At 45.2% G+C, this 12,946-nt stretch overlaps 1 protein-coding gene across 1 annotated transcript in view; it reads left to right on the plus strand.

The window, feature by feature from the left end:
* Nucleotides 1-12,946, plus strand: part of MYH16 (myosin heavy chain 16) — a 41,993-nt gene that overhangs the window by 12,128 nt on the left and 16,919 nt on the right. Inside the window, exons 13-24 of the mRNA XM_078381413.1 lie at nucleotides 105-284; nucleotides 564-687; nucleotides 1,501-1,562; nucleotides 3,086-3,173; nucleotides 4,125-4,242; nucleotides 5,265-5,385; nucleotides 6,134-6,270; nucleotides 7,075-7,156; nucleotides 8,041-8,214; nucleotides 9,780-10,007; nucleotides 10,348-10,452; nucleotides 11,333-11,419. Of these exons, the coding sequence (XP_078237539.1) occupies nucleotides 105-284; nucleotides 564-687; nucleotides 1,501-1,562; nucleotides 3,086-3,173; nucleotides 4,125-4,242; nucleotides 5,265-5,385; nucleotides 6,134-6,270; nucleotides 7,075-7,156; nucleotides 8,041-8,214; nucleotides 9,780-10,007; nucleotides 10,348-10,452; nucleotides 11,333-11,419 (1,506 nt within the window). The remainder of the gene's footprint in view (nucleotides 1-104; nucleotides 285-563; nucleotides 688-1,500; nucleotides 1,563-3,085; nucleotides 3,174-4,124; nucleotides 4,243-5,264; nucleotides 5,386-6,133; nucleotides 6,271-7,074; nucleotides 7,157-8,040; nucleotides 8,215-9,779; nucleotides 10,008-10,347; nucleotides 10,453-11,332; nucleotides 11,420-12,946) is intronic.

The following is a 12,946-nucleotide window of genomic DNA, read 5'->3' on the forward strand; positions in this document are numbered from 1 at the left end:
CTTGGAAGTAGCCACGATGGATGGATAGTACTTCTTAATGGATCTATGCAGCCGTCTATCTTTGTGTGCTTTTCTCTCTCACCCCCTCTCTTCTCTCTCCTCAGCCCATGGGCATTTTCTCCATCCTTGAAGAGCAGTGTGTGTTCCCCAAGGCCACCGATGCAACTTTCAAAGCAGCCCTCTATGACAATCATTTGGGCAAATCTCCCAACTTCTTGAAGCCCAAAGGCGGCAAGGGGAAAGGGGCGGAAGCTCACTTTGAGTTGGTGCATTACGCTGGCACAGTGAGTACAAGGCTCGGGTGGACTCGGACTTTGAGAAAGGGCAGCGATCCCAAAAGAGGGTGGTTGCCAGCAAGAAAGTGGTGCCTCTGTGCTGTGTCCTGAGCTTGGGTACTTCCAGAGCAATGTCTCTGGATACAGGGGCTTGGAGGCTGGAGCTAGGAAAGTGTGGAAAGTTCCTGTTGGGAGAATCAGAGGCATTTCACCGTCAAGGATTTTTCCCCCTTCTAATGATGGGCTGTCTATAATGTACAGTTGGACCATCTTTCTTTGTCATTCTAGGTGGGCTACAATATTACTGGATGGCTGGAGAAAAACAAGGACCCCCTCAATGAAACAGTGGTGGGCTTGTTTCAGAAGTCTGGGATGCCTCTGCTTTGCACCCTTTTCAAAGAAGAGGAGCCTAGTATGTAGATCACGCTGATTCCTTTCTATCCCTTAATCCCATTCCTCTAAAGAGCTCTGGCTTGGTATCCACGGGGGTGGTGGTTTTTTTCTTGCATATAGGAAAAAGGAGGCTGCTAACTAGGTTGCTTTCTTTGAGTAAAGAGTCCTAGATTTATAGATATTTAAGTATTTAACTATTTTAATATCTCTAACTATTTAGAAAACATTACTTTTTAAAATCAAGAAAGCAACCTAGTCCCCAGTTGTGTTGTTGTTGTTGTTGTTGTTGTTGTTGTTGTTGTTGTTGTTGTTGTTGTTGTTGTTGTTGTTGTTGTTGTTGTTGTTGTTCTTGTTCTTGTTCTTGTTCTTGTTCTTGTTCTTGTTCTTGTTCTTGTTCTTGTTCTTGTTCTTGTTGTTGAAATGTCACTTTGCTATACCTTTGTTACAAACTAGGGGGAAGATGTCATTGCAAATAACTATTTAATTGTAACTCATTACTGCTAAGCTCTGAACAACATTCTATCATCTTAATAATAATAATAATTTATTGTCATTGTAAGTATATACACATACAACGAAATTCACAAAATTCTTCCTTGTTGAAAAGTCAGCCCCCCCCAAAAAAGGAGGGGGGAGACCAAGCAATGAGTTAAGTTACTTTTCTGGAACTCTAACAATACCAAACTACTTTTGAAACACTATACAATGAATCAGGGTAATGAAAAACAACTTTGCTCTGACTGTCAGGGAAATGAGACTCGGTAGGCCTTGTGGGTGCTCGCGATCATGTCCGCCAGCTTTTGACTGGTGTGCATTTCCATCTTGTGTTTAGCTGCAGGAACAAAGAAGCAGAAGAGGGGGTCTTCCTTTATGACCGTCTCCAACTTCTACAGGGTAAGAGAATCCAAGTCTTGAGTCCCTGTTAAAACAAGCTTTTTTGCGCCAGAAAAAAAAGGAGGGGTGGGTGGGTTCGAAGTTGTGAGTCCACACCGAGTCATTAGGAAAAAAACATACACAAAAAAGTCAAGTCTGAGTTGAGTTACTGTGCCTTAAGTCTGGCTTGAGTCCCCGTCTCTGGAAAGCAAGCTTGGGAAAAAAAAGTAATTTTATTTATTTGTTATTTAATTAAAATATTTTTATCCCACCTTTCTCATGAAAAAAGGACCTAGGGTGGCTTACATCATTTAAAAAAAAAAAGGGCAACGTTCAAAGCTAAAAATAGTAAGTTATCCAAATATTATGAAAAGAATTAAGCAAACATTATATTAAAAATATTAGATGATGAAAGTGTGACTAAAACCGATTTAAGAACAGCAAAAATACAAGCCGTCCCATTTTAAAAACGCTCCTAGATGGCCAGTCACAAAGCCTGCCTGAAGAGAAAAGTCCTTGCCTGCTTGTTGGAAGGATGGGGCCCCGCCTGGCCTCCAGTGGGAGGGAGTTCCAAAGACTGGGAGCAGCCACCGAGAAGGCCATCTCTTGGTTCCCCTACCAAATGCACCTGTGATGATGGCAGGACAGAGAGAAAGGCTTTCCCTGATGATCTTAATGCCTGGATAGACTCCTATCTCAAAGATACAGCCTTTGAAAATAGCTTGGACCCCCAGGCCATTTAGGGCTTTATAGTTTTAGGATTTTAACTCTCAGAATCTCCGAGGCAGGAAGATTAGACAGACAGACAGACAGACAGACAGACAGACAGACAGACAGACAGACAGACAGATAGATAGATAGATAGATAGATAGATAGATAGATAGATAGACAGACAGACAGACAGACAGATAGATAGATAGATAGATAGATAGATAGATAGATAGATAGATAGATAGATAGATAGATAGATAGATAGATAGATAGATAGATAGATAGATAGATAGATAGAGTGGTGCCTCGCTAGACAGTTACCCCGCATCACAGTTTTTTTGCTAGACATTGACTTTTTGCGATCACTATAGTGATTCGCAAAACAGTGATTCCTATGGGGGAATTTCGCTGGACAATGTTTGGTCCCTGCTTCGCAAACCGTTTTTCACTAGACGACGATTTGGTTTTCGTTAGACAATGATTTCGCTAAACAGCTATTTCAGTGGAACGGATTATCATCGTCTAGCGAGGCACCACAGTAGACAGAGAGACAGAGAGACAAATAGACAGACAGACAGACAGACAGACAGAGAGAGAGAGAGAGAGAGAGAGAGAGAGAGAGAGAGAGAGAGAGAGAGAGAGAGAGAGAGAGAGAGAGAGAGAGAGAGAGAGAGAGAGAGAGAGAGAGAGAGAGAGAGAGAGAGAGATAGATAGATAGATAGATAGATAGATAGATAGATAGATACTGTCTTTTCGGGCGGTGGCACCAAGTCACGCTGTCTGTTAAGCAGCCTTCTCCGGTTCTATTTATTTCTTTTTCCTCCTCTTTCAGGAACAGCTGAACAAGCTGATGGCTACCTTGCACAGCACGGCCCCACATTTTGTCCGCTGCATTGTTCCCAATGAATTCAAGCAGTCTGGTATGTGGGTTAACTTTTGATCATCAAGCGTGTGACCCATTCTTCCATCTCTTTCAAAGGCAGCTCTTAACATTGGGCGTAGGAAATTCTAGGGAGGATGCAAATCTTACCTTCTGTCATCCATACAAAGTGACAGCAAAGAGTTGCAGTCTTCTTATCCTCACCTGGAAGGACCACTGCTCCTGTTTCTGTCCTCCTTTTCATAAAGGTGGGGTTTTTTTTAAAGCACAAATTCTTTGCAAAACAGGAACAGCAGCTGCTATGTTCATGAAAATTAAGCCAATTTAATCCTTGGATGGGTTATTTGCTTCTTTCTTAACCCTCAGCCATTCTTTGCATATTGAATATGTGTTTGTGTACTCCTGAGCACTTGTGTGTGAGCCCATTCGTGTGCTTTTCAAGAGGAAAGGACACTGGTTTTGATAATATTTTGCACCAAGTACAGATATTTTAATTGAGAGCGAGCAAGAGAAAGAGAGAGACTCAGCTGGAGGCAAGAAATCTCCTTAGTCTGGCCCTGATCCAAATCTGGCCCAGATCATTAAGCTTTGGTTATGCAAGCATTCTAGTCAGAGCATAAAATGTCAAGTCCTCACTCTGGATTGGCTTTCATATCAAGTCCTCACTCTGAATGGGCTTTATCATTATATCTTACAGCCATCTTTGGCTCGATGATTATGTCATGAAGTACATTCTGAATGAGGGCAATTATTCCGGCCCTCACTCAGAATAGGTGAGCACATTCACTCCTATTTGCAGGTTGCCCCCAATGGGCAAAAAGATGTTGCTCCTTCTGCTTAGAGGATCTGTGGCCCTAAGTGGATCTGTGGCCCTAACTTATTAAGAGCCGCGTGTCTAGGTGTGTCTCTCAAGATGTGACATTGTGCCCGGTTTTGCTGCTGTCATTGTGTTTCAGAAGTGCCGACTGTTGTTCCATGTGTCCATTTGCAGGTGTCGTTGATGCTCACTTGATCCTGCATCAGCTGGCTTGCAACGGAGTGCTGGAAGGCATCCGTATTTGCAGGAAGGGTTTCCCTAACAGGCTGCAGTATCCTGAGTTCAAGCAGAGGTGATTGTTTCCTATTATTCCCTCCCCCCATTCCTTAAGTTCATAGAGTGATTGTCCAAGAGTACAAGCAACAGGCTGGTATTTTCTCTAACCTACATGGAAGTTGAAGAGTTATTGATGAACTTTTTCTGGAGGTTTCTAAGGGCGGTCTGCTTGCCCTGTTTTTTTTTAATTTGGTACCTTAGCACGAAACTAAATTGCAAGGCTAGATGCACCTACGTCCCCCACATGTCTCACTTCTCACCAGGGGAAAAAAATCTCCCTTCAGAAATTCATTGCGTTCAAAATCAACAAGCTCCTTGTGAAAAATCTATTCTTGATCCATTTCATTTCAGAGTAAACATGTTGGATGGGATGCTTAAATGAGAGCTATACATGAAGACATTTCCTCTGAAAAGTCTCCTTATTTTCCCTCACTCCCTGTTTTTCTCTACCTTCCATAGCTTGTCCAATGTTCTTTGTGGCTGATCCCCCCCCCAGTGCTGTGTTAATTTGGTTTCTTTAAGGAAAACTGCTTGCTTATTCCCTGCGGGTTGCCAGTCAAGCTGCATAATATCAGAATGTGATATAATCTTTCTGCTTTGGTTCTATGTGAATTCCATTTAGAGCATGAAGATTTTCAGTCCTCACTCTGAATTGGCTTTATACTTGTTATTGTTGTTTAGTCGTTTAGTCGTGTCCGACTCTTCGTGACCCCATGGACCAGAGCACGCCAGGCTCTCCTGTCTTCCACTGCCTCCCAGAGTTGAGTCAAATTCATGTTGGTAGCTTTGGCGACAGCTTTGTACTTAGGATACACTTATACTTCATTCAGAATTGGCTTTGTGACAGAGTCATGATGTATATTCTGAGTGAGGGCAATTTTCCTGCTCTTATTCAGAATAGGCAAACACTTTTGTTCCTGTTTGTCGGTTGCCCCTACCTGGCAAAAAGATGTTGTCCCTTCTGTTTGGGTGTTCTGTGGGCTATCCCTCAGTTATTAACAGCCACACAATGCTTGTATGTTGTATTCTTTGCTTCAGATACCAGGTGCTGAATCCCAACGTGATCCCTCAAGGATTCGTGGACAATAAGAAAGCCTCAGAATTGTTACTGGGAAGTCTTGACTTGGGAGAAAATGAATACAAAATTGGACATACTAAGGTACTGCGCCTGTGGGATTCCTGTCAGATTTACAGTATGTCAGCCAGGCTGCCAGGGTGGGTTACCCTGATCTTTTCCATCTTAGATGGAAAAGATGAATCTTGATAGGACATGGTGTTCTGTCAATAAGTCTCTGTGGAGGCTAGGATGGTCCAAAAGGAGTAGATGATGGTCAGAGGAGATGATCGTTCAGGTGAGCATCATGAAAAAAAACCCCATACTGACTATTAGCTAGCCAAAACAGCATTGTCCATGCAGAAGAGGGATCTGACGTGCCCAGGATCCCTGAGAGACCCTTATAGCAAGCTTTTCCTCCAGGGTCAGTGATTAGGTAGCTAACGTAGCACTCTCTAAGCTCAAGAAGGTTGTGTCAGCAGGCTTGGGTGAGCTCCAAGATTTTCAGAACTGTAATTACAAGAAGAAGACATATGTAAATGTAGACCTGCAGTAGAGTCTATGTTGGAGAACTCTGGGAAGGGGGTAGAATAGAAGGAAGCGTCTTGGAAGAGAGCTTGGCCAACTGGCCAACTGGAAGGTTGAACAGGAGGAGTACAGGCCAACACACCGCCACAGGTCTTGCTTGTCCTGGCCGACGGCTACCGAGAGAGCTTTTCATCATAAATGGTCCACTAAGGAGTCTCCCTCTTACTTCAAGAGTTTCATCCGTTGTAGGGTATAGGAACTGGGCTTTGAAAAATCCACCTGTCTGTAGGCCTGATGGAGTCGCCATGTCTTCTTCTTCCCTAAGGTCTTCTTCCGCGCTGGAGTCTTAGCCAAGCTGGAAGACATGCGAGACGAGCGCTTGGCGAAGATCATGACCATGTTGCAGTGCCGGGCCCGGGGCTTCCTGATGAGGATCGAATATAAAAAGATGCTGGACAGAAAGTATGTCTTCCACACACTCTGTATCGAGATATAGAACCACACGACTCCGAATAAACTGGATCTCATCTGACTTCAGAAGCTCAACAAGGCTTCTGCATCTTCTGTTAGGTTTTTCACCCCATATTCAGTATAATCTCTCCCGGTATCCTTCTGAGCTATTTGACTCAGGCGCACCATGACGTGACAGCTCCAGTCCTGTTGAGCTGAATATCCAGAGAAGGTGATGCTGGGCAGTTGTTGTGCTTCAAGTTGCCTCCAACTTATGGTGATCTTATGAATGAGTGACCTCCAGATTCTCCTGTCCTCAACCACCCTGCTCAGTTCTTATGAACGCAGAGCTGTGGCTTCCTTTAGGGGAGTCAATCCATCTCCTGTTTATTCTTCTTTTCCCACTGCCTCCAACTTTTCCAACCTGAAACCATGGAGAGCTTTTGCTTCTGGTCAGAGCTGGCAGTCCTGGGTTCTGTATGCACAGCAGAAGGCAGTTTCCTATGTTCCTGTCAATGAGAAGGGAAGGGACTTTTGAATTTTGTTAGAGATGTAGGAAGCTACCTTCTTTTCAGCCAGAGCCTCAGTCCATCTGGACTAGTATTGCCAGCTCTGACTGGCAGCATCTGGACTAGTATTGCCAGCTCTGACTGGCAGCATCTGTTCAGGATTTCTTTCCTAGCCCTACCTGGAAGTGGCTGGGGATTTGAATATGTGACTTTTTTTTGCAAACTAAAGCAGGTCTTCCACTCTTAAGCGATGGCCTCTGTTGCTTCTGTTTGCTCATGTCCCAACCTCCTGATCCTTTCCTTTCAGGGTGGGCCTGATGCTTATCCAGAGAAATGTTCGCAAGTTTTTGCAGATGCGGTACTGGGGCTGGTGGAAGCTGTACAATAAGGTGAGAGGGTGACTGGAGAAGGTGGTGGAGTCGTTGGGCTTTGAGAACAAAGTGTGTCTGTCGTTGGGTTGATTTCTCTTGGTCATAACCATTAAGCAGGCAAAAGGAAAGAGCTGTTTGCCAGCCAGAAATAAATGCCTTGATAAGGTGGTAATCATAAAGGGACATTATAGCAATACCTTGTGTAACGTGGCCCTATACAGCACCGGTTTCATCATAGCACATGTTTTAAGGTAACTGTTTTGTGGTGCTTGATAGAGACCTGGTGGAGTTACATTGGCCTCCAGAATACCAATAGATATGTTTTTTTCCTGGAAAAATGGAAATTTCTGGGAAAATAATGTGTTTTTTCCTCTGTTTATTTCCAGGGGGGAAAATGGAAATATTTTTTTTGGGGGGGGGAAACACATTTTTCCCTGTTTAGTTCTGGAAAAAAATTGAAATGCTTGGAAATTTTACATCTCTCTGTGTATATCTATGAAGATTCTCAGTCCTCCAGGTGAGGTTATCCGGAAGTTGAGTCATGGCCACAGGACTTCTTTCTTGTTACATTGAAAGAAAAAAAATTGTTAGTCATCCAAGTAGCTTCTTCAGACTTGGATGAGCAGCAAAATGTTTCAACCTAAGAAGAAAGAAGTCCTGTAACCACGGCCCAACTCCCTGATCTATGTATGTAATTCTCCCGGTGGCAGGATGTAATTCTTGCAGACCCCTCTTACGGAAGCGCATCATCAGAGGCTTCCCTACCTTCCCCGTAAACATGTCCGAATCCAGCCAGGCTACGGGAACCAGTGTTGCTACCTGCTAAATGATGCTGATGGTACGAGAAGGGACATCTCTGCCTCCTCAGGGTTCACTTTGTCATGCGGGTTCTTCCCTTGCAGGTGAAGCCTTTGCTGAATGTGGCCCGGCAAGAGGAAGAGATGAAGGCGAAGGAGGAAGAGCTGAGGAGTGCCCTGTCGAAGACTCAGGAAATGATGGACCGGATCAAAGAGCTGGAAGAGACGATGGCCACCCTCAGCCAGGAGAAGAACGACTTGACCATCCAGCTTCAGGCTGTGAGTTGTCAGCCAAGCCCCATTCCCCCACTTCTGCGTTCATCGTCATGCATGCAAGCACTGTGTTACACAATTTATTCATCTCTTTATGGCATTTGAAGCAGTGCTTTTTCACTTTGTCGCTCGCCCTGTAAAGGCCTTTGCCTTTAGCCATAGCGCATCCCAGTAAAACAGAGAACCGACTGGATCAGAATAAAAATTTTAAAAAAATGAGCCCTCATTTGTCCTTCACAAAACAGTGGTGTGATTTCCTTGCTGTGGTGGCGGATGAAGCCCCATAGCTTGCTAAAAGCTGTTGGCCACTCAAAAGGATGAGGGTCATGGCCTAGACCAGTGGTTCCAAGCTTTGGGTCCCTAAAGGGTCTAAACCTCCCAGAAGCCTTTACCCCTGGCTGTGCTGCCAGGATTTCTGGGAGTTGCCGTTCAAGAACATCTGAGGGCCCAAGTTTGGGGAACCACTCTCCTAGCGTGTTTTGTTTGTACACTGGGAAATAATATATGAAAGAAACTCCATCTTTGGTTCTGTGTACACAGGACAAAAAGCCCAGCAGGGCTGATGATATGGGGTATCCCACTCAGATACTCACGTTACGGTGGCTCTCCTGAGCAGAAGCGTTCGAACCAATATCTCCCTCTATTGCGTCTTGAGATGCTTTGGGGTGCAGAAATTGAGGCCCTCCTGTGGTCTTCCTTGGATAGAATCCTTGGCAACAGAGAGTTGAGCTAGACATTAAGGGAAAGCGTCTTGCTCCATTTCCCCAACCCTGGAGGTACAAGCCGGTGTGATCAGGCTTGTAAACTAAGCCCATAATTTCTTTCTGATGAGCAGTCAGAACAAAGCTGGCTGGAGTGCAAAATACAGATTCAGATTAGGCATCCTGCACTCTTGAGAGAGACTAGGGCCACGTGCTCTATATGGAGGACGTGGAACAGTGTGTAGTGTGGCTGAGAAGGCCATTTTGAGAGTGACCATCCCTTCCACACTGAAGACAAATACAATCTGTCCCCTGCCCAGCTCCCTGATGTTGCTGGTTTCGGGACTGCCTCTTGGCCTCGGCCTGCTGGACAAGGGTCTCTTCAAATGAGGAGAAGCCATGATGCACCGCCTGCCTGCAGGCTGAATACTCAGAGGTCAAGGTTTCCCATCTGTTGAGGTCCATTCTAAAGGCCTTCAGATCCCGCTTGCAGATCTCCTTGTATCGCAGCTATGATCGCCCTCTGGGGCGATTTCCCTGCACTAATTCTCCATACAGGAGATCTTTTGGAATCCGACCATCAGCCATTCTCACAACATGCCCAAACCAACGGTGTATGACAAACACACGTCTTTCACCACTCGGGAGCATCCATTCTGTGCAGGAGCTGAGCATCTTGTCTAGTTTGATCTGTAGGCATTGGTTGCAGAGGGAAGGATGGTGTACGCACTTGTTACATAGGGATCGTAAACGGATTTGCAAGTACGGCAGCATGGAAATCGAAATGTGGTTTCCTACCTAAGAGGGGTAGCCGTGCCTTTCAGGAGGGCCGAACCTCCAATCCCACTTGACCCCCCCGTTCTTTGTTAGGAGCAAGAGAACCTGTCCGATGCCGAGGAGCGCCTGACCCAGATGATGAAGGCCAAGATGGACTTGGAGAGCCAGGTGGCGGACATGAGAGAGCGCTTAGAGGAGGAGGAAGGGGCGGCTGCGTCTCTGGGCGCCAGCAAGCGCAAGCTGGAAGGGGAGCTCTCCGACCTGAAGCGGGACCTTGAGGGGCTAGAGAGCACCCTCGCCAAGACGGAGAAAGAGAAGCAGGTAAGGTTTTTTTGGGGTGGTAGTTCAGGGCTAGGCAGACGGAAAGCTCCCAAGACCCTCGTGCCCAACAAAATGTGGGGGGATATGGGGGAGGTGAAAAATATCATTTTCTGTGACCCTCCCAAGTTCCCCACCCTGTTGCAAGAGGGTGGGGAACTTGGGAAAGGAAACTCTATTACGGAAATACCTTAGATACTCCTATTTTGGGGGTGCTGTTTGTTTGCTTCCAATCAGGCTTGGGGGAAACGGATGCCCCTTGGGTCGAATCCCTCACCCAGATTCTGTGATGGGGTGGACACAATGAGTTATGGTTTGGTCTGCACCCCTTGCTCTTCTCTAGGCTCTGGATCACAGGGTGCGGACCCTGACGAGCGACCTCTCGGCCCGGGAGGACACGGTGGCTAAACTCCAGAAGGAGAAGCGGGCTCTGGAAGAACTGCACCAGGTAAGAACGAGCAGCCCCATGCTCTGGGGCGCGTCCACGGCACACACTGAGCTTGGAAGTTTTATTTGTTTGGACTACGGTGCCCAGAATGCCTTAGCCGACATGACCACTGACTTTCTTCTCTCCTTCCCCGTAACCAACTTAGAGGAGAAGACTGGAGGATCAAGCATGCCAGATGAGGGGTGGGGGGGCACACTGCTCGTTTTTCATCTTGCTAAATCCTCACGTAGCCCGAGAGAGCTGAATTTTGTTTCAGCTAGGTCGTCCGGGGCCACGCTCCGGTGATGTTCAACGTCGGAGCTCCAAAAGAACAGCGCGTTTTTATCTTGAAGTTCTTGTTGCAATGAATCAAACCTTAAAAGTGATATTTCAAGTTTTTAGAAGTTGGGAAATGATCAGAAGGAGAGTGTTCTGGGTCAAGATGTATGACCTTCCAGGAGCAGCCCAGAGGAAATGCTTGAACTCGTAACAGTTGTATTTTCCCCAAGGGTTAAGTTCCTTACCTCTGGCTTGGTCCCTATTCCACCTGAACCAGCCCATTTGCTAATCGTTATGTAAGGCACCACATACTGCCAGGGAATGGATGATCCTTGGGGCTTCTTCTAAGCCCTTTTTTTAAGCCGGAGAAGATGTCATCCGTCAATCTTACTTGGGCAAAACTTCCAGGTGGATTCCAAATGAATATTAAACTCCACTGATTAAGCTGTAGATAAGAGTTATGGTTTCAGTAACCTGAAGGGAGATTGCTCATCGTAAGTCATGTTTCCAGGTTAGCTAGCAGATCTTTCGTGGCTCCTGAAGATTTCTAAGATGAACGATCTGGGCTTCTTGCATTTCCTTCGGCTGTGATCCTTTTTTCTTGTTCTGCGTCTCCCTTTAGAAAACTCTTGATGACCTTCAAGCTGAGGAGGACAAAGTGAATCACCTCACGAAAAACAACAGTAAGCTGAGCACTCAGATCCATGAGGTCAGTATGGGTTGGCTGGCGTTGTTGTCTCATTGAAATGGCCTCGCGTACGGGATTTCCCATCGATAAATGTGTGGGTTGGGTCCCCCCATCATCTCACAGAAGGGAATGCAAGCTTGCCATCTCTGCAGGGTGATCCCCAACTGTGGTGCATCATCCTCTCTCCCTCCCCCCCAGCCCAGAAACTATTCACATGGGTGGAAGTAAAGAAATGGAGCGTCTTTAAGGACAACCCTGGGGTCGGAGCGAAACCTTTCTTTACCTCACAGACAAGCGAGTTTTAAGGGTGTGATTGTCATTTTTCTAGTCCCAAGACCTTCCGACTGGAGCATCATTCCCTTGGACTGAAACCAGAAATGACTGCAGATCATTTCCAGTTTGAAAATCAGCTTTATGGTTTTAAAAACCACCCAGATTTTGGGCAAAGTAATGTGTATCGGGGGACACACCAAATTTCAGAGCAGGATCCTGCTCCCTAGAGACACACTTCTCCCAGTTTTGGAGGACATATGATTGCTTTTATTATATTATGATAAAAGCCGCCTAGAGTGGACTTATAGTCCAGATAGGCGGGATATAAATTCAATAAATAATAATAATAATAATAATAATAATAATAATAATAATAATAATAATAATAATAATAATAATAATAATAATAATAATAATAATAATAATAATAATAATAATAATAATAATAATAATAATAATAATTTTCTTCTTCGGGTTCCTGGGGCCATATAGTTCCCAACCTTGTTTTCCCCTTGGGTGTCTTCTGACCGTGAATAGGGTCTACTGTAACTTATAGGGTCCCTTTTAATCCTATTTTTATTAGACATTCCCTTCCGGATTCTGTTTTTGGCCTACACCGGAGTACAGAGGGACGCTAAGTACTGGCTTTTCACACCTTCCGTTACTGATACTTAGAGTGCCGTTATTCCTGTAGCCAAAACTGCACCCCTCGACATGCACGAGGGAGAGACCCACAGGTTCAGAGAAATCCCAAGTGTGGCAGAAACACATGGGAGTGAAGGAAGAAAAAATGGAGGACAGCCCAAAACAGTGTCTCCAGCAGTTAGAGAATATTGACTTTATTGTTCAGGAGGAGAAATGGAAACAGGGAAGAAGGAATGGATGCCCTGGCATTCTGAAGTTTTGTACAGATAATAATTATTATTAAGATCTCTGTAAGAATGCAGTTCTTTAGCTGTAAACTTATGCTGTACCACTCTTCCCTGTTTTTTGAGTGGATCAGGCTCAGGACAATCTTTCAAGTCCAGAGACTAAGCACATCAGTCTTCTGAGTTTCTTATTTCATCTTTATCTTTATCCGATCTGATCATCGGATCTTCCTGCCTGGCTCGCCCCTATGTCAGATCTCAAGGATCTGTCATCAGGACCGGCCCAAACGGCAACATTTTGTTGCAGGTGGGTCAACAGATCTCAAAGTGCTGAAGGGACGTCTCTCCATCAGCTTTTTTTTTTTTTGCTGTTTCTTCTTGTTTGTTTGTTTCTGAGAACTCAACA

This window comes from Pogona vitticeps, chromosome 13 (genome assembly GCF_051106095.1).
Source record: "Pogona vitticeps strain Pit_001003342236 chromosome 13, PviZW2.1, whole genome shotgun sequence".
NCBI classification, from domain to species: Eukaryota; Metazoa; Chordata; class Lepidosauria; order Squamata; family Agamidae; genus Pogona; species Pogona vitticeps.